Source organism: Glandiceps talaboti, chromosome 12 (genome assembly GCF_964340395.1).
Source record: "Glandiceps talaboti chromosome 12, keGlaTala1.1, whole genome shotgun sequence".
Classification (NCBI taxonomy): Eukaryota; Metazoa; Hemichordata; class Enteropneusta; family Spengelidae; genus Glandiceps; species Glandiceps talaboti.
The window spans coordinates 14,188,676-14,211,839 of NC_135560.1; the positions used below are offsets into that span (position 1 = coordinate 14,188,676).

The following is a 23,164-nucleotide window of genomic DNA, read 5'->3' on the forward strand; positions in this document are numbered from 1 at the left end:
CTAAAACCTATTTCAGGAAGTCAGCCTTAGACAACTAAAGAAGGTATGGGGAACCAAGTTATTCATAATTTGTCCTATTTAATGCTTCAATATATCACAACACCTGGCAAAATTTAAACTCTGCCAATGTGTCTCAGTTGTTGGAATTATATTTAGAACACTTCAAACAGAAGCAGAAAATACTCTAGGAAATCCTTATAGTTTAAGACTGTTCCCCATTAAGGGCAGAAATGTGTAACAATATTCAAATAAATTTCAGTTCTATGACATAAAAATTTATAGCTGAATACTGCATATTCGAAGACACTCATATGTTTCCTGCTTGACAGATGTTTGACATCAAAGTTGTAAATTCATATTATGATGTAGAGATTCAGACTAGAACCTCCAGGCAAAAATTGTACCTCATCTATTAATTTCATATTTCGTAATATAGTGTATTATCATTATCTTTCATATTGTAAGGAAAAAAACTGCTTCCTTCAACATAAGTTGTCATTCTCATTTTCAGTAATTGTTAAAATTTCATTCTGGAATATGTCTTTTTTCACAGTAATCATATGAATTTTATGTTTGATTTGATAATACAATTTATAGCAACCAAAACGTATGTTGAGTATTGATGTGTTAAATCCTGAAGAATTATGAATTAATATTTTCGAACTTTTTAAAAGTTAATAATTACCATATTAGAATGATGTCTATGAGAAAACTGTCTGATTGGACAGGAAGAGAGTTGGACAGATGTTTTTAGAAAGCACTGAATAATACGGAAAGAAGTCTATGACATTTCCTTTCTGTGCCTCCAAGCTAGAAATGTTTCTCCATTGACTTTGCGGAAATGTACTTTACAACAGCGATACCAACAGTAATTCATGAATCTCATATCAGTTTCATACAATTGTATCTGCAAACTAAAAAAAATTTCCATTGCTTTTGCAGACATGTACTTTACAATAGTGATACTGACAGTAGCATTAATAGTGTATCTCATATCATTTTCATACAATTGTATCTGCAAGCTAAAATATATTTCTCCATTGACTTTGAAGAAGTGTACTTTTACAATAGCTATACCGACAGTAACACTGGTAAATGAATTTCACATTTCCAATCTTATCAATTTTATAAAATTGTATCTGCAACTAATCAAAACACTAGTAATACCTTCAATAGTATAATTTTCATAAAATCTATGAAATCTATATTTTATACAATCTTATAAGAATGATACATCCTTCAAAAATCAATGAAGTAAAGAACTTTTATAAGAATGATAGGACTTCTAAAAAAACAGCCAAGGATTCATAGATCTGAAGCATTCCATAAGTTTCAACATTATTGATTGTAGAGAATGGGCAATGGTTAATTTTGTAACTTTATCATATTTACCCATTCTTATGTTTCTTAAACTGTAAATCTTAGAGATCTTAAATAGTAAATTGTAAATAAATTTTCCATGTAATTTGATGAAAAAGTGCCATTTTCTTCATATATGTGACAGGAATTTTATCAAAAATTGTATTGTCCAACTTGCAGGCGATCACATTTTAAATTTTTCTAAAACTAAAATGTAAAGATTAAGCTATTTTCTCTGTAATTCACAAATTGCAGGATTATTAAATATGTGATTTAGACTAGCACCCGAACTGCATTATCCTCCTTGCCTTTATAGCCATCATTGCAAATTACTTTAACAGCTTTGAAGTCAGAGAAAGTACACTGGTTTTCAAATATTCATTGAAATTTTTAGAGCTTCTAAATCAGGATTAAAAGGTAGACACTTGGCATCTTTTATTGTGTGCTCTAAAGATACTCATACCCTGACATTCATTGACCACTATCATTCACATCGCCAACCTATTACTTGACAACATGATTAATTCTCATCTCTGGATTTATGGTATATGTTTTGTTGTTATGTTATAGGTAATGTTGTTTTATGATATGTTATGTTCTGTTATGTTATTTTATGTTATGTTTTTATGTCATGTTATGTTATTCGATGATGTTATGTTATGTTATGTTATGTTATGTTATGTTAATTTACATTATGTTATGAAGTTTGATGGGCAACTGGTTTACTAAAATTGTTTTGAGTCAACTAGAAAAACCAAAGATAATGTTAAAACCCAGTGAAAGTTTCAATGAAATTACATTCTATGTATATCAGAAATTATATTTTGTGCTGGATCGTATTAGCTTTTGAATGATTACAAATAATTTCATATTTTCAATTTTAAGTTCAAGGTACACATGCTGATTTAATCAATGCTGTCAACATTCTCAATATTTTTATTTTATTAGCAGGGAAATATATGTATTTCTTTTTTAAATGACATGTATCACGATCCCCTCTTCTGAACATGAATGACAATCATAAATCTATGGCAGCTAATATAAGTCAATTTAATTTGTGGATGAAATCTTAAATTTTTTTATTGTAATTTACCATCACAACTTTCTTTTAAGATTGAAAGTAACTCAGGCGATAAATAAATTGTTGAAGTGAAAACTGTTATGTGTGAAATCCTGGTGTTCGGATCAACAATTCTGATGTCAAACGTGGAATTCATTAGATTGCAGTACGACTGTGCTGTGAGTATTCATCTCACTCTCGACAATTTTTATTTTAATATTGGGCACATCCCCCAGGAAGGTTTTGAAAACTTAATGAGCCATAGTTGCTTCCTTAGTTTATAAGTATGTCACAATCGAAAACCTTGTATGTTTTGCAGTGACCATGAACTTCAGTAGTGCATGTACTGTATGGGATCAAGATCAATTTTCATGTATGCCAAAGGTAATCCTACCCTAAAGCTTATCGGTTTTACTGAAATAATCTGGTATTATCCAGCTTGATATGCCGAGGTAACATGTCACAAGAAACTGTCCTTTCATGTCAGATATATGTTCATCACCCTTGTTTTACTACTACAGTAGTATAGTACGCTTGAATGAATACTTCTAATATCGTAGCAGATTTATGGCATGTAAAAATACACTTAAATACAAATATCACAGTGTAAAGTAATGACTAGTTTTGAACTTTCTCGGTCGGATTCCTTTGTAAGTCATACAGTTAATGACGTTACTCGTTATTTATTTACTGTGTATTTCAGAAGTAAATGTCAGACAACTGGATCATGACAAGGTGCAATAATAAATACATTGCTTGTAGTTTGTTCTTTCCTTCTAAGTTCATTCACCTTTAAGGCAAAAAAAAATTGTTTCTGGTCAGCGCACGCATCACTAAAATACCTTCTCCTCTGTTTTTTTTCATATTTGTCCAGCCGATGTACTCCACAGACCCGGGGGAAATACAAAAATAACCAAATAATACTTCAGTGAAGACAACGGCAGAGCCAATCATGAACAAGCAAATTACATCTGCCCCACATACACACTTGCTCTAAAGTACTAATTAAAAAGCACAATAACTGCCATAAATAGTAGATTGAGTGACAAGTTTGTTGAGAATTAAAAAAACATAAAAAAATTGTTGCACCACTTTATACAAAATATCCTGACCAGAAACAATTTGTTTTGCCTAATATATCGGAATGTGAATGATTTAATCTGGAAAGAGAGGTTTAGATTCAAAATTTCAAATTTTTCTTAAATCTGTACTTGAACTGAAAATGATACATCTTATTACCTATGTTAATTAGTGGTCCACTAATATTATCTGTGTAGTATAGTATAGTATAGTATAGTGTAGTGGCAAGTTTGGATCTTTAGCAAAAGGTTTTGAATCTGTCACCATGTTTGAACTGTACTGGTATAACTGAAGTATCATTTTTCAATCAGACAACTACAATATATTAACTGAAAATTTTTAAAATACCAATAATTAGACATTGTATGTGTTAACAAATAGCTGTAAATATTATCCATAAGCAGTACAAAAACAGGTTGAAATCATAATTGCTGGTGAGGTGCTGAGTTTTGGGTGTCGACCCAACAATTTGATTTGATTTATGTATACAACTGCACTTACAAAAATATGTTTATTCACAAGTGATGTGATACTGTTCATGGTGTACAATATTATGAGTAAGTTATTGTACCTAACAAAACATTTAAATAAAAAAAATCCTGTTGCAGATAGTGCAGCTTTCATTCAGCTAAACACAGAGCTACAGCCGCAGAACGACATTATGAAATCGTTCTTTTGATGAGTGGAGATGATCATTTTTTTCTGCAAATTATCAATAATAAGCTCTATACACACAATATATACCACAGCTGAATCTATATGTGGCAACTGTGTTTCATCATGTCAATACAAAAGTTCATGAACTAGCTGGTATATAATAAGCTACCATTAGGCCAAACATAGAAGGTGCATTTTGTTTCTAAACGTTATTAAGCCCAATCAAATGTAATTTTGCACACAAAATAGCGATTGGAATTTAACTGTCTTTATAACACTATACATGCTCAGTGGACTGATATTAAGTTATTAGGAATTGGAACTTCCTATCCACAGTGTAATCTAATGTTTCTAGTATCATTTGTGAAGTTTGAGGAGACTGCAGTGATGATTAACAACACTGTGTTTAGTGGTATTACCCTGTACTCGCTCATATCCAAAGTGAATAACAAAATATAACCCATTTAAAAAATAACCTGTTTACAATAAGCGGAATTGGAAAAAATATGTTTTCAGATAACATCTAAAAATTATATATATATTTGCATGTTTGATTTCATATATCTATATATTAAATAAATTACTTCAGAATTCATATTTTTATATAAAATTCAATATGATAAAGAGCTAATATATATACGTGCCTGAATAAGGAAAAATGAAGCAGTTAACATTAAGTAAATTTCAACTTGATGAATTTTTGGCTGGAAATTTTTTTTCTTCAAATTATCGTCAGCTTAGTGTTTTTATGTAAATCTTGTTTTGTTATCAATTAGGAAAGTATTACCTGTCTACTAGTTGGTTTACAGAGATGTCTACCTGTCTGGTTTCAATATTGTAATGAACGTATAGCGAACATAAATTATGACGAAATATATCACTTCCTCCCTCATGAATTAAACATGGTTATGTATTCCATCTTCTGGAAATGAATCCAATTAAAATATTAATCAAATTTGTACATGTATTTTTTATAATTTAAAATCAGCAATCTAAAATTTGAATTAATCATTACGGTAATTTTCAATTTGTGTTTTGAATTGGCAAAATGATGTAGCACAATTTTATATCAGTTAAGCTAATCAAAGTATGTAAATTTGATATCATGTCTCATTTTGATTTATATGTGTGTGTGTGTGTGTGTGTAGGCAACTGTATATGTGGGGGTAGTGTGTGTGTGCATGATGCAACTGTATATATGTGGGTGGTGTGTGTGTGTGTGTGTGCGTGCTACTGTATATATGTGTGGGGCTGGTGGATGTGTATGTGTCACATGTTTTGAGAGAGTTCTTAAATAAACACTCAGATCAGCTGTTACAATTATAGAATAATCAATGACATTTTACATGGTACTGTCAGTAAATACACATTTGTTAATATGCAAAGCTTATCCATGATGTACTGTGTTGTGATCAAAACTTCCTAATTCTGAATCTTTCCATATCACACACCTGACATTTATAACTTCCTGGTTTTGAGTCTTCCAACATCAAGTAACTGCCAGAAACTGACAGTTATGTACACATGAAGGTTTTGAATATATTCATAAGACCTGCCAGATTACTACAGTGTGTTTTTTTGTTTTTTCACTCAGTACCAACCATGGAGACTTTATGTCTATAAAAAAGACTTATAAACTGATTTGTGATATTATTTCATATTGGATACAAACCATGCAAGGTCACAAAAAAGTCATTTATCTTGAAGGTGACTTGACCTTTAGATTTAGTGCGTGTAAAAATTGTACAAATTGAGGAAATGGATTCATTTTAGTAGGTCTTTTTAATTTCCACTATATTACAAGACATCTTTTATACTAGTTGCCATGGTTTCAGCATATTTTGGGAAACGATGTTTGCATCAATGAGTTTAGAAATTGTGATTTATTACCTAAGCAGAGCTGGTAATATTGTTCTTCAATCATGCATACTACTTTTTTGGACAGGAAATGTTTAATATGTATATATATATGTGTGTGTGTGTGTGTGTGTGTGTGTGTGCGTGTACATACATACATACATGCATACATACATACATACATACATACATAGGAGTTCAGACATTTATATTTACTTCTAAGCTATTCTCTTCAAAGCCGGGTGCTAGCATGTATGCATAGTGTTTTTTCAAACACAAACCAATTCGTATTATAGTGATACGTACCATAAGCAGGAAAATTAACTATCAGTTATTTTCATTTTACTTAAAAAATGATATCAATTTTATATATATCAGTTGATAAAAGGTATATCTCCACATGCAGGGAGACTCTGAATCCAACTGGTATCAAATTGTCCAGCAAAGCATGAAATCCAGAATGTAAGTATGATGAATCTAGGTGAAAAATTACATATGGTGTCATTTATATTCCATGCAAGACTTTAATTAAAGAATGACGAAGCGAAAACAGATTCAGGTTGTTGATATTTCGAAATGAATTTTTGGTTTCAATGAGTTCAGTCAACTATTATGAAAGTAAGGTTTTCTATTAATCTTATCACTAACTTTCATTTTTGCTGTAACTGTAATATTAATAGGTAAGTATAGAATATTGACACTCTGGTTTAGAATATTAATCATCTATTGGAATTATCATCTGTGATATCTAATGTGTGATAGTGTGTCTGTCGCCAATTAACTACAACAGAATGATTTCACTTTGAAATATGAAATTAAATTTACCATTGCAGTTCTTCTTCTATTGGAATTATTATCTGTGCAGGTATCAAACATGTGAATCTGTCGCCAATTATCTAATAGAATGATTTCACTTTGAAATATGAAATTAAATTTACCATTGCATTTCTTCTATTGGAATTATCATCTGTGGCATCGAACATATGATGGTGTGTCTGTCGCCAATTATCTACAAGGAAATGATGTTATTTTGTAATATGACATGAAATTTACCATTACAGTTTTTCAGTGTAAATTTATGTAGCCAGAGAAATTTTTCTGAATGAATGTCGACCCAAATTTTTAAAAAAAGTATTCAGACAGAATTATCTAAGAAATTATGTGAAAATGACCAAAATTGATAAAATGCCACAAAAATAGAGATATGTTTTGCAATCCATTTCATGGATAAAATATTATTTATATGTTGACAAGATTCTGGACATAATTTTACTATAAACTATGGTTTGTGTAACAAATGCAAGGCCTATGCCTAACCAGAATTACAATTATGTGAGAAATAGGGTTATTACACAGAACTATGGCAAAGATTCCTCCTGAATAAAGGCGTACATAATCCTTTTTAATGAGATCCCTATGGCACAACTGATAAGATAGTGCATAGCAATCAAAACTTTGTGTTAATATCTTTGCACAGAAAGTGCTTAAAGCCATATAAAAAAAATGTGTGCTTCCAGTAACCTGACCCAATTTTAAGCCATCGACCCTAAACATTTTCTTTACCTTCAAAAAAAGTAACATGATGAAACTTTACTGCTATTTCTGTGTAAACCTTTCCTGCAAAAGTTTCTTTGGTCAATTCTTTTATAAAATCCAATTCCAGAAAAATTGAGTCTTTCAAAACTGCAAGTTGTCTTGAATTTATACAATACACTCTGCATATTGTGTTAGCATACTTCACATTATAATTGTCTTTATTTACTATTATTACACCTCATCAAACTATCACAGAAGTATTGTTACCAAGAAAAGTATCTTGTCTTTTGGTCGAAGCAATATCTCAACAACAAAAAAACAACTCCAACCGACCTACCCTATATTCTGAAGTCATGTTATCGGAAACAACTTCTTCTTTTTTGAGAGGTTAGTATATCAAATAGCCTGCCATGCAGAAATTTTCTTTCACTAACTGTATAAACACACTACCTTGTCACAGTATCATTACCAATATTTATCTTCAACCCTTGACTGATAACAAATTGATATGGGGCTATCGTATTCCAACTCAATTCAATTTCCAGTACTCATATCTCATAAAATATTATGACAAACAAACTTTATACGTACGTTACTAATCAATCATATCAATCTATTAGGAATTCTCTTATACTACTGGTAAATTTTCAATTGATTTACTGTTATCATTTTTAGTCATGAAATATTGATGAAACAATTTAGAAACGCATGATTCCTCAAAGAGTTATATACCCAATGTTTAAATTATGGGTCCTCCGAGGGGGAGATCTGTTAATAAGACTCGATATCGATAGTACTGAGTTAAAATTTATAATTGTATCAGTCCCTTGATCATATCCACGTTATCTGCACTGTTTCACTTGATATGTTATGACAAGTGATCATAATATACATCAAATATAATATCCACATCACATGCATAAGTCATTCTGATAAAATATATGAGCCATGCAGTGACATTAACAATATACGACATATGAGATATTAGCCATGCATATTAGATTTTCAGTACTTTTTTATTATCCTATGTCAATTTTTAGGAATTCGGGTGATTATATGGAATTTATTATTCATTGTCTTGTTAATCTTGAAAAATGAAAGTGAGATTTATACTAAGATTTTTAAATAAAATCTTGGCTACTTGTAACGTATGGCACTTTAACTGTAATATTGAAACACCAGCATGTATAATTCACTAGTATGAACAAGCCCTGCATAAGTAAGAACTAAGATAAACTGACTATTCGACCTCAACATGATCAAGGTGGCATCATTGAATATGTAGCATAGGTATATGTTATAGAAAGATTACCTTGGAGCTTTGAAACAACTATATACTGGTACCTGTACAGTTTCTGGATACAGTATCACATATAACATGCACACGTTACTGATCACTCCAACGCAGATCAACATGATCAAAATGCAATCTTGCAGTTATAGAAAATACCTCGAAGGGTTGGAACACTGTACCGTTACAGTTTCTGTATACATATGCATACACATTATCCACTATTCCAACTCAATATCATCAAGGTGAAATCTTGCAGGTAGGTGGTCGCGGTACTAAGAAAATACCTTGTAGCTTTGAACAACTCTATACCTTAACAGCTTCTAGTAATGCATATAATATGCCCACACATTCAATAAGGATTTATTCATCTCAGTTTGGCATGCAGTAGACGTGCTTTGCTGTGTTGATTGAAATTTGATCCTCCTCTAAGATGGCGATCATGACAGAATTACAGTAAAAACAATTATAACCACACAGTCTTGGAGAGAAAACGATGTATTCTCATTTGCTAGCTTATCCCTGTATTATATATCTTCCCTTGTAAGCTGAGAAGTACAAATTTAATGACAAACAGAGTTGTTATGGGTTCCTCTTTCAGCCTTTATTTCACTACAAACTGTTGTTACTAAATGAAACTTTCATTCAAATTTTAAGTTTCTGTAAACTAATATGAATTTCATCCTGAAAACCCTAAACTATGTTATTGTAGAGTTGGAGGGTTTGAATATACTTTTTTGTGTTATTCAAAGCATATATTTGGAACTGTATTCCTTTAATGAGTCAAAGTGTAACTTAAAATTTTTCCATATAAATCATATTTATATGATCCATCCATCATTGTAAAAAAAATGATTCATAACCAGTTTGTAAAGATAATTGACCATACATATGTTTAAAATTCTGGAGAATTGAAGACTTCTGATAAATTCTTGATATAAGTAAATGTGTATTACATATAAAGTATAATGTATTTCAGTGGAACATACAATCTTTGAATAATTCTCAAACCAAACTTTTTTTTTACATTTTGAAGAATTGGTAAATGTTCTTTTTTAGCTCTTAAACAATTTTTTTTTTTTGGGAAAAATCAAATCTCACTTGAATTTTTGTTTTCAATTCAGTTTTAATCAATCTGGGTAAACTAAAAGTGCACCAGCAGAGTAAAGACATATTCACATAATATTCTTGGGAAATTTGAATATTCTATCTTGAATCACATTTACCTGAAGTTATTTAAAGACCCCACATTTAAGTAAACTAGGTCTTGCAAATCCAATTGTCAAATAAAAGCTGTCAACTGGAAGAGAGTTGATTCAAGGAAGCAGGCTGACTGAGTTTTAATTGTTCCTTGGAGAATTACAGAACAAATCCATATATATTTTGTATTAAATGTTACTATTAAGGTCAACAAATGTGTTAGGGATGGCCTATAATATTGTTATAGCCTTTTTTATTTAGTGCATAATAACTGTTTTATAGTATTATTTATGGTTGTAAAATATGATAATTTGTGTCATTTGTAATAAATCTCTTGTGTGTGGGAATACAATATAGCATTAGAAGAGTTATACATATGTTATTTACATTTTTTTCTGTTTTATCAGTCAATCAATTGAATTTTCTGTTGAGTTGAAATCTACTAAATATCTTTGAATATATCAGACTCAACTTTAGCATTCTGGAAACTTGATTAATCTACCACTAATCTTGGAAAGACAGATTAATCAGAGAAATAGAACAAGAAGAAATGATAAATGTATAAAGTAATTTTTAAGCCTAAATCCTAAATGATATAACAATTAAGCTGTAATTTGAAATTTGTTGGTAAAGACTAGGATTTCACAAATACAGTACTCCACGTACGTACATACATACGTATGTACGTACATGCATAAAATGATACATACGTACGTACGTACGTACGTACGTACGTACATAGACACATACATATACATATACATATACATACACACACAGTTACACAGTATAATGTGTGCATATGTATATGTTTAAGTGAGAATGTGTTTATACAATTACATTACAATATTGAAAACCTACAATTTTAACTTATGAGAAGATACCTTTGTACATGATGGTAAAGCAATGTTGAGCTGTGGATGACAACTGTGATGATAAAACAAAGAGTAGAGAATGTGTACATAAATCATCTCAACTCAAATAGAGACAAAGAGACAAGATTAAGTCAACCATCACGTAAACCATTGTCAGTTTGATCAATTATCCTATTGAGATCTACTATATTGCATATACACTACTTGCTCCAGTGTGACACAATTCATGTATATGTAAACCCAATAGAAATTTAAAGTAATGGTAAAAGACATGGAACTCATGTAAGTACATTTTACAAAACATAAAGATGCACAGAGGTATATCCTCCACATTTGCACATTCCAACTGAGATCTGCTATACCTATACCCAGTGTAGTAATATACCAGCACATTTTCACACTTCAGTTGCAAATCTGCGATATAATGCATACCCATTACTCTAACCAGTGTGATGGTATATACTGACACAATATTTTCACCTGTCAAAATAGTGAATAAACGAGAAATTGAGTCATATACATATATACACTGACTCAAAGGAATGAAAGTCACAGATCAATGAATTATTCAAGGATCACTTAAACTCACACAGATCAAAGTACATGAATGTGTAGAGAAATTTGCAGGAAACTCTATTGTAGATGGTAAATCTGAACAATTGACAACAAAGATTTGGTTCCGAAAATATATTCAAATCCCATTATACAGTAACGTTGTATTTTAGCATCTCAATAACATGTACAGTTTGCTCATAACACTATGTCATGAGAAAATTATCCAGCATACACCGGCTCACAGTAAAAATGGCATTAAATATTGACCTAATGGATGTTTTACAGAGTGTAATATGTACATAGTCAGTAAAGCAGGTTTGATGTGAATTGCCATCAGGGAAATTAAATTTGAAGAAACCAAGTATTCACACAGGAAAGAATAGTCCCATGATACGTATAGCACTGAAGTGCAAGTCCACAAGTACTCTCAAAAACTGCACATTATGCTCCTAGTCATGGACAACACTTTCAGTACTAGTATCTGAATGATTCAAACCCTGAAGTCTGACACAATCTGCCTTTTAAAATGTATGTGCCTAATTTGCCTGTGAATTGCACATGATTTTATCATACTGGACAATGGCCTTTGAAAAGAGAAGTAGGAAGAACTAAAGTGTTCCCATTTCAGAAATCATTCTATATCTACAAAATTTTAATACAACTGGGTAATATGTGGTCTGAAACTCTACCTCACTTCTCATACAGTCACATATCCATACAATGTAATTATATAGGTACAGTCTTAGGAAATAAAAAAAATGTATTGTTTTATCATCTCACATTAGTAAACATGATATTGGAACATCTAATATTTAACATTTAATTCCTAGTCAGTGAATCTAAAAACTCAAGGGAAATTTCTGCATCATATTTAACCTGCCATTGACATACAATTGAGTGTAAACTCAAAAATAAAACATGAAACAAATAATATGTGGTGTCACATATTGTATTTGTCATCCTTTGCACAAAGTGTTGACATATATTACTGTTGTCTTTGAATATGCCCTACACATATCAAATAAATGTCTAAATCTAAATATCTATTTCACTCACTCAGTGAATGTAACTTTAACATGTATTGCAATAGATGTGACGTGCGCTGGTGATACATTGCTGCTTTACCTAGGACCTGACTGTTATAGTTTCAATACCTAGTGCAAAATAAAAAATTTCCAATCCCCAAATGGTCCGTGATGTGAAGTGATGCCATACCCCAGGGAATCTGACTCATTATGGCATTAAAAAAAACCCATAGCTATATTAGGGATGACTGCACAATGTCACACAAGCTTACTAGGCCAAATCCCCCTTCCCTTCCCCCCTAAATGAAAGTTCACAAGTGCAACATCGACGTGTTTATGATGTAAACCATGATGAAAATTGTAGCTGTCACACCACTACAATCAATACAATATAAAACATAGTAACATCACATTAGCAGTAAATATTAATCAACTTACCAATATCTCAGTACTAAACATGGAACTTTTTATCATTGAAGGTGTGAACGTTTTCAAAATTTGGTTAGAAAATTCAAACGCCAGATCCCCTCCCCTAATGCACAAAGTTCATTTTGAGCTTGGGTGACATTGTGCGATCATCCCTATGATATATTAAATATAAGAAGTTAATATGCATCACATAGCTGTTTAGCGATATCATAACTATATTTTATAAATTCATGTTGCAAATGACAAAAATACTAAATCTCTGTCAGAAATGAACTACTCAATGCTTTTTGACATGATCTTTTTCATTATCATTATGTGTTGCGGAGTAATTATGAAATCAAAGTTCAGTTGCTTGTGTGTGTGTGTTTTACATTTATACATTATGTACCAAGGTAGTGAATAATTTATGTGCCAGATCACAAAATGATTAAGTTTCCAGAGCTCCATTTAACGCAATGGATGAACTGTGTTTTTGCATTATTAAAAGGACATTCTGTTTTTTGTCTATTTTTTTTTACAGTGTTAATACCCACATACCACTAAAATGCCCCATTAAAAGCTTTGAATATTTCTTAAAATGTTGTTCAAGTATCATAATCATAACTGTCATTGAATACAATGAATAGAGCACTCGCAGCCTCATCTCTGTGAATCCATTGAATCCCACTGGAATGATGCCATAGACCAGATAAGAAGGTAATCAAAATGCACATGGTTCCATTTGAACAAAGTGATGCTCATTTTCATTTTAATTGAATCTTCCTTTCCACAGATGTCATACATATATCTGTAGGTTATTTCCTAAATGAAAACCGTTTAAGGGACAGCTATATTTGATCAAATAGAATCTTTCCGTGCACCCATGACATCAAATATTTTGCAAAAATTACAGATCTTGAATATTTTAAATTCTTTTCCATGTCAATGACTCCAAGCCATATCAACATTTTGTAAAGCCTTGTTTGCTTATCTGTATAAAGCATTTGTAAATGTGAATATCAGAAACACGAACAGATATTATTGAATACTTGCGATATTTTCATTTCAACTCAATATGTATATGTGAAATTAAGTGCCTTAATATTTGGGTGATACATTTATCTATTTACACAGATCTGTAGTTTTAAGTTCAAATAAACACAATTGAGAAAATAGGTTGTATTTCATTCATAGTATGTGTATTTTGTGTTGACACTAATGAGTTCAGGAAGGTTGGCATTTAACCAAAGATGTTGCTGTATTTAGTGTAAAAACAGAAATGAACTGACTCCTATTTGTCATTTTATATTAACACGACTGACCTTGTTTGCTCTTCTTTCTGACCAGTTTATTATGGCAGAATGTTTATTTCATCGCATGAATCAATAAGCACAGCTGTCTTGTTAACACACACATCTAATGTTTGTGTTGGTCTATTGCACAGCCGCCAGTCTCTGATTGGACTAGGTTCTATACTTCACATCATTTTGTAAAAAATGGATCAGAATTTTCTAAGAGACTGCATCCTTTTATGAAAATACACTTCCATACTTCATCCTTTGTTTGGCTTATCACTCAAATCATGAAAGATTTTATCTTTCGATAGTCAAAATATGAAAAAATGTGAATGGTTTATAGTTTACTTTGATTGATCACGGCAAACACAGCCTACTTCATCATCATCGGCCACTACACATCAGATGCTTCATTATCAATGTACCATAAGGTTCCAACATAAATCAAACAACTGGGTGGAATTTGAGATTTTTCTTACTTCACTCTAAATTCATCCAAGCATATATATCATACATGGTTAATAATTGAACACAAACCATGTCTAATAATCTAAAAGAGGGTGAGTATCTTGTCATAATATCCTAACTGTTGCCATCTCCATGGTTTTCAATAAAACAAAATGTACTTTACAATACCAGCAACCAGTTTGTGTGCATAATGGACCAAAACATATTAACACAATCCCTTGACATAATAGACAATATGGAAACATTAAAATGCATTTCAAGTGTTTTTTTCTAAATGTTACTAGCCATATTCTGTAATGAAATATTTACAGGCAGCCTCATATAACCTGCAAATCAATCTGGAAAGTAGAAGCTGAAGTCAAGGATTTTGTTTTGAATTCATATTTCTAATTTTCCCTTTGCTAGCCTCATATCACTTTTGCCAATTCAATGCTTGTCTGGCTCTGATGTTTATGCACACTACATCTATAGATAGAGGTATGCAGATTTACCGTCACATACAGCGACTTTTTTCCTAGTCATGAATAGAAATACAAATATGAATTTATATTTGAATAATCATGCATATTTGAGATGAAAACCACAATCCATTAGCAGAACACACAGGCCCACATGAGTATTCCACTACTCAATATTTTTGTTGTAAACTAATTTGTAGCTATGATACTGAAGTAAAATCCTTATAATTTCATCATAGGGGATAACAACATTTGGAGCCAGTGCGTGGAAAGTCATCCATTTCTCAGGGATACATCTTATTGCTTCATTATGGACAATTGAAATCTTAATAAGGTTAAAAAGAAATAGTGTCGGTCAAAGACTTACACTGTTAGCGATTGATGACCATACTATAGTACTCTGTTGGTAAAAGCTTCCTGAACATTTTGTACATAAATTATACGTCAGCAGTAGCTCAATTCAGATACTATTTGATGGGTTTGTACATTTGATGAGCACGTCACTGTTCTTGTTCAGAACATGCCATGCCATTTACCATTGTACAATGGTTTAGATTTCTGCTGTCTGATAGAGACTGTCAGAAGTAAAATACTTCTAAGGCAGTAAGGGTTACTTTTCATTATTGATTGATTCATGAGTTTTCACGTTGTCTTGTAAAAGTAGAGTATGACTTCAATTTCTTTCCGATTTCAATTTAGATCAACCAGAGTTTACCGTTTATCACACGTCGCGATCAAAATTAAATGGATAAATCCATTGACTTTTACCTTCATGACAGCACAAACATTTTCAAAGAGGCGGGAAAATGGTGTGTGAACGAAACACACAACTGCAGAAAGCCAAACATTCAAAACGGTATATGACCTAGTCCAAAGATGTGTTTGTATAGCTTCACTAATTGTCTAATATCCATGAATCTGTGTACGAAAGCTAAAGTCGACTTCCTACCTTGCCTTCCGAAGTTGTGATGGCAACACTTTCTGCATGTGTAGCATGATCACAGTCCCGCCATGCCATGCTACGTGCCCCCGAGTTGTGACGTCACAGTCTGCGTTTTGATGTGGCTGGTGACTGGTGAAGTAGCAGTAGAGCAATAACGAAAACCCGGCCGCGGATACGCGTAGTTCTAGAAGCAGACCGGGATCGGGGAGATCACAATCCTGTCAAGCACAACAAATGTGACTGTTCGGAACGGCTTGTACCGATTCAAATCCATCTCATATTGCAAGACTGTATTGCTTCCTGTTCTAGTAGGCCAAGTCACAACGGTATTACATCTACTATGCTGCATGTGCGTGATCGAAATTCTAGTTAACCATACGTTTGATACACACCAGGAATTATCACGTGCTACGTGAATTCAGCTCTCTCTGTGTTGGCTTCGAAGGTATTAACAAAACCCATCAAATAAATAGACGGAAGCTGATATCACTGTCAGACGCATTACAAGGATTTCTAGTTCTCATCTGCAGCAACTATTGGATTCGAGTTTTCCCTATGCTCTGTTCAATCTATATGTCACTGTGTTTAAGGTTAGAAATTTAATTTGGTCAAATGCAGTTATTAAATGGTCATCACATGTTCTAGTTCAATAATAGATTTGACAGAAGTACATTGGAAGAACAACTACAGTTAAGATAAACGCCTAATAATTAAAATTTAAGCAGCGAATATTTCACCTACAACGTTAAACCGTATTTACCCCAGGTAAAAGTTATCTATAGGGCACTACCAAGGCAAGATTATAAAAGCCCCTGTGGTAGATGTACTCTATCTGTGGTTATGTACGCGAAGATGAAGCCGTATTTTGTACCATTTGTCGGTGGCCTTTTCATCGGAATTTTAATATCCGGGACTTTAATTTTGTTTGGACCGCCAAGGAGTAGGAGAAAGCAGCCATCTGCCCTTATCCATCGTAGTGAAGAAGTTGCTAGTGCGAGTAAATGGACGAACAATAGAAATTTAAAAAACGACGTATCAACTGACCATGATCCAATACAAAGAGGTGATAGAAATGGGAAACACGTAACCTTCCAAATCAGTGAAGGTAGGCAGTACGAAACAGTGCCAAGATTTGCGTACGATGAGCTATCCCTTCGTAAATTGATGTACACTGCAGTGATTGTTGACTATTCACAGCTCACTACCTGGGGACAGGCTATTAAGGATACATGGGCTCAACACTTGGAAGATTACCACATGTTCATTAGCACAGCTGGAAAAATTCCCGAAGGTACTGATTTACCGTTGATAAAGCTGCCAGGTGAGCTAATTGCTTCGACAAAAAACATGCTTTCAATTTGGAAATAGTTGGTATATCTAACTTGACACTATCTAATGCCAAATTGATGATTAGTGAGCAGAACATTATGGTTTCAGATCAGTTTATCCAAAATCATGAGTAGTCATGTTGTCAAATGATGAGCCTATGCGGTAGGGAATATCTCAGTTACCAATTTAAAAGAAACACGTTTCTGGACCATTAAAACATTCCATGCACCTGTGACGGGTTTTGATGTGAATGGTAACTGATATTAAATTTTAATTGCCATGTAGAACAGTAACGATAATTCACCGAAATTTTTCTACTACTTAAGGAAACTTCAAAGCCAAATAATGAGGGCATGTAAACTGGTTTCAAATGATTTCTTGTTTGTTTGTTTGGAAACCCCCCAAAATATAATAAAAACACCCCAAAACGATTTTGTTGACTAGGAAATTCTGTCTTCACTAAAAACAGTTTATGGTAATCGTGACAATCCTACCTGTGGAAAATTATCAGCCCATGGCGTCGATACGTTGCTTTTATAAAGATCAAATTTTAAGAAGCATTAAATAAGTTCCATCCAGATCAAAGTCGGGAGTCGCAGACGGTAGTTTATACATCAATAAACCCTGAGAAATAATGGGAGGTCTACACAGGCCACCAACGGAAGGAAATAATACTTAAAAGATTGAAAGACACGTGTAAGAGAAATGTCTGGGTAACTAAAAGTTGTCTATCCAATTTATAACAACAAAGCTGCATAGTTTGTATAAATTGAATTAGGTAGATTAATCTTTTGAAATATCAAACTGTACGTGTACGAGTTCAACAGAGTCACTTATCCTAATTATACATAGCGTGGACCGAGTTAATGGGTTGTCAAAGAAGATGAAGGTTTTGCGTGCATTTGGCTATGCATTATCACTGGAAACAAATCGCTGTGATATACATTACATCAGATTATAATGTTAATGGGAACTTTCATTCAAGTGGCAATAAATCATTATGTTTAGAAGTCAGACTCTATTCAGATTTCAAGTTGTAGGCGGAATTACTTTAACTGTAAACATCAAATGCCTATGGACTTTTGTAATTCACTGTTTAATTGAATTACCATACAATTTGGTAATTGGAATGACAAACTGTCCCTCTTACATTATTGGATTTGATAGGTTCAATCAGTGCTATAGCAGAAATCAATATTTACGTTGTATTTTGAATCATTTTGTATATCTTCGAACAACACTTCTTAATTTTCTCCAAAATCGCATTAGTTGAACAAAGCAACCTTTCTATTCACAGACATCAATGGTGGAGCTGACGAGAATATAACAAAACTTGTCATGACATTAAAAGATATATGCTATCGCTGTATCGACGTGTATAGTTGGTTTGTGATTTTACCAACCTGTAAAGTCTATGTTAACTACATAGCGATGGAAGCATTTCTTAAGACATTGAACAATTCTCAAGTTCTCTACATGGGTAAGCAACAATATGTAACAAGATGCCCAATATATACCCAGGAGCTCCTTTGTTAAATTTATCAATAATTGAATATACTTTTGTCATCCTAAATTTTACTTACTTTTTATGTATCTCATACTCAGAATGTTTCATACTAGCAAGTTATTATAAAAGGGCAATGGTGACAGTTTTATATATAATTTAATGTTCTTTATGTTATTGCATATACTGCCATGATATACATTACGTTCAAGCATCAATATCTGCATCATATGTACGATTTCATACTTGAAACATTTTGACTTCCATCGGAATTTCATTTAAATTGCTTTCATATTTGTTATCTTTCAGTAAAATTAATAATCTTTCTCTTGTGTATATATGTGTGTGTCTTTCTGTCCTTTGTTTAACAGTTTCGTGCACGTGATTACTGATCATGAATAGGTTCTCGAAATTAAACTGTTACCATTGCTACAATGTTCAAACCTGTGAGGGCAGCCTGTAATGTTTGATCATTTATTTCAATGACATGTGGTTCACTTTTTAACATAGGTTCCAGACACAGCAAAGAATCGTATTGCACTGGTAGTCCTGGTATCATTCTCAGCAGGAAAACCTTGCAACAAATATGTCCGTACTTAGATAGCTGTCTTCAACAAGGTAACAACAGTGTGGGTGATAGAGAACTTGGTAGATGTATCTTAAAGTACGCTGGTGTTAACTGTACCAAGGCAAAACAGGTAAGAACATAGTTGAATATTTCATAAACTAAGCGAAGATAAACTAAACGTACTCATATAATTTCTAGAGATATACATTTCTGAACTACTTGATGTGTTTGTTTGATCGAATTCAGTCTCGTGTATTCATACTCTCTCATTGGTTCTTTACTTTTTTCCGAGTTGAACCTTCTCTTGAAATACATTACAAAATGGTCAACACGTAACGTTCTCATATCATGTTAGACCTTTCAGCATATTTTATCTGGTTCAATTAAAGATACCAACCTTTTTAGATCTACGATTAAACAGAATAACTTCTTTCTCATATGTGTACTTTAAATCAAGTTTCAGGGACTGTTCTATACTCTGAAGGAAAGTGACGGTGATCTGGGTGACGATTTAAGCAAGAAGCTGTTCTTGAAAGAAGTCCTGTCTATCTCCCCGGTGAAAGACGTCAACGATTTGAAACATGTACACCTATACTACAGTATACTTAGACTAAAACAACTTCAACAGCAGAGTGAAAAGTATATCACGAAAATTGAAAATATGGATAAACTGTTGGACACATTCTCTTCTTCTCATGTTTCATTATCTTCTATGAAAGACGAAGAATTGTATGGTTCGTGTAATAAGGGTCCGGAAGTAAACACAATTTGGGAATACTTAGGAAGTGACGTTAATTTAACTAGCGATAATCCTCTGTTTTCCCACACTTCAGATTTTGAATTACATGATATCTTAAATGAAGCTCAAAAGTCACTGCCGGGACTTGCGAAGTATAATACAGGAGTTGACATTTATAGGAAAAGATCCTATAGGTGTCAATCATTTGTATACAAAGTTGTTATCCGTAATGTCAACTTTCAATATGTAGTTGATATCGACCACCATCTTGGCAATGTTGTTGCCATGTCATCTAAGACTGTACCAGATGTAAAAATGAATTTCGTTGTTTCTCTGTCAGAAAATGATGTCAACTTTCAACACTTCATGCTGAATCTTGAAAAATGCTGTTTAAAAGAACAAGCTAGAAATGTTTCATTGTTGGTAATATTATTCAGAGATAACTCGCCCAGTAATTTGTTACGTAGTAAAGATTTGCTATCGCTGTATCAACACAAGTATCCACAGGCATACCTTCGCTATATATATGTAGAAGATGAAAAGTATTCCATTTCTTGGGGACTTGAACTTTCTAGAAACGAGTTAAGCCCAGACTCTTTCCTTGTTATACTGCCCGTGGATGTGACTTTCAACAAGGAATTCCTGGATAGATGCAAAATGGAGACAAAGAAAGGCCAGCAAGCTTATAATCCCATACCTTTTCAATATTTCACGAATCAAAACGCTTTAGGAGATATAAAAGATAACAAGAACGGTTTCTGGGACTCAAGAAATAGAGATGTTCTGTGTGTTTTTCATGAAGATCTTTTTAAAGTACTAAACAGTGCTGAGAAATCGGTTGTAGGGATTGAAAATTTCTTCAAATCAAGTCATCTGAAAGTTCTTCGCGCTCCGGACCAAGATGTATTTAGATCTTTGAACGAAGACTGTTCAAAGTTACACCTTTCAGAATCACAGCTGTTGAAATGCATACAGAACAGAGAAATCGTAAATCATATGCATGAACATTTTAAAGTCGGAGACACCTTTTGAGTGTTTATTGATACATCGTAGCCTTGTTTGCTGATCAAATTCGTCGATTTATTTTCGTGTTACCCGTATTATTGTTTGTATGATGACGCAGTTGTGTTTGTAATAAATAATATTGAAATTACTTTCTTCGACTGTGAACTCAGTTATACATCAGTATATGTATATCACAATTGAAGTAACGTTTACCTGGCTTGAAACTATTTCTCTATGTCCTCTCATTTCATATGCATGTATATTTTCTACAGTATCAAAGGATTCTGATTTGCACTGTTTCGAGTCTTCATTTACCACCCACCCCACCACCCAATGTTAACAATATATTTCATTACCATTAAATTAACCTAATCACTGCACAATTTGTAGCCAAGAATTGAGATTTATTCAATAGGGTGTGCATGGATTCTGAATATTTTATAAGGGTGCAATGACCATGCATAAACTGTCACGGTTAAATGAGAAATTCTGATGTTTGATCAACGAATTGTACGATTCAACCGTTTCCTGAATTGCAATGGTCAAGTGAGAGCGACCGTATATCAACTGTGTCTGTTTGTGCCGTTTGTATTTATTCATTCGCCGATTTATTTCAACTTTTTCCAACCCATGTGTCAGTCAGTGGCATTGCGTTTTTCTTTAATTAAACGGGGAAGAGAGAACGGCAGAACTTAAGTTTTGTACCCGTTATATGTCGCTTGCAGTTATTTCAAATACCCATTTATTTCCATTTGCCCACCAATAGTTCACTAAACGATTCATTTTCTACGTCCTCTGGCGTTTTTCGTTTAAAAGGTTCATGTGAGTGAATTCACGAGTGAATATCTTATCATAGATCTGGGGGGAATTGAAGTCAGAATAAAGAGATAGAGTAAGGGTAATAAGTAGCTATATATTTGACATTGCCCACCACGAAATTGTATGTGGATTTACTAATGGCTTACATGCGTCTAATCTCGTGAGACTTGGTGTACAGCATGCTAAATGAATATCAATGGCTAACATTAGTCCAATCTTAATCTCGTGAGACTTGGAGTACAGCATGCTAAATGAGTATCAATGGCGTACGTTAGTCCTAAATTGTCTGACAAAATGTTCAGTTTTATTTTAGTCGATAGTGAAAGGTTCCGCTACGCTAATTTTCGTGCTCAGACTTCTTTCATTTCAAATTTCGATATTGCTCATTTCTAGTGACGTTATTATATAAAGTGGAAGTTTTGGTTTTCAATCATCATGTTTTCCACCATAAGAATACACTCCGAGAAGTAATTGAAATAGGCACTTAACCTATATGTGTATGTATGTATGTATGTATGTATGTATGTATGTATGTATGTATGTATGTATGTATGTATGTATGTAAGTATGTATGTATGCATGTATGTATGTATGTAATAACATGTATGTATGTATGTATGTATGTATGTATGTATGTATGTATGTGTGTGTATGTATGTATGTATACATACGTGTAATAACATGTATGTATGTATGTATGTATGTATGTATGTATGTATGTATGTATGTGTATATATATGTATGTATGTATGTATGTATTATGTATCTTCTATCTATCTATCTATCTATCTATCTATCTATCTATCTATCTATCTATCTATCTATCTATCTATGGAATTCGAGTATCTGAAAAATCAATCAGTAAACGCTGAGAAACCTCAGAATTCTGCATATTTTCTATACTATGGAAAAAATCGAAAACTGTTTCATGAAAAATTCTCTAAGTTGTATTCATCCGAGTCTTTCTCAATGATCATCGTACATCGTTATAGTCGGAAGTAATATAACACTCACCATACTGTAGACACCTAGACTCATCTCCCGGATTCTTCCTCTAAATAATTAATTTAAGAAAGATTTTCAAGTTGTCGATGAGATGAATAATGGCTGACAACAAGCTGGGGAGTTCGTGC

At 32.8% G+C, this 23,164-nt stretch overlaps 1 protein-coding gene across 1 annotated transcript; it reads left to right on the forward strand.

Moving 5' to 3' along the window:
* The first annotated feature begins 16,919 nt into the window (after positions 1–16,919).
* On the forward strand, positions 16,920–21,239 carry LOC144442976 (chondroitin sulfate synthase 1-like). The gene is made up of 4 exons (XM_078132350.1): positions 16,920–17,388; positions 18,694–18,876; positions 19,411–19,598; positions 19,926–21,239. Exons 1-4 carry the CDS (start codon positions 16,920–16,922, stop codon positions 21,237–21,239), a joined length of 2,154 nt encoding a protein of 717 aa, XP_077988476.1.
* The last annotated feature ends 1,925 nt before the right edge of the window (positions 21,240–23,164 follow it).

What these genes read in the sequence shown, in the direction of transcription:
- LOC144442976 (XM_078132350.1), top strand. Translation starts at nt 16,920, where the DNA reads ATGAAGCCGTATTTTGTACCATTTGTCGGTGGCCTTTTCATCGGAATT. An exon ending in ACCGTTGATAAAGCTGCCAG is followed by an intron (nt 17,389 to 18,693) that starts GTGAGCTAATTG and finishes TTCTATTCACAG; the next exon opens with ACATCAATGGTGGAGCTGAC. An exon ending in TTCTCAAGTTCTCTACATGG is followed by an intron (nt 18,877 to 19,410) that starts GTAAGCAACAAT and finishes TTTTTAACATAG; the next exon opens with GTTCCAGACACAGCAAAGAA.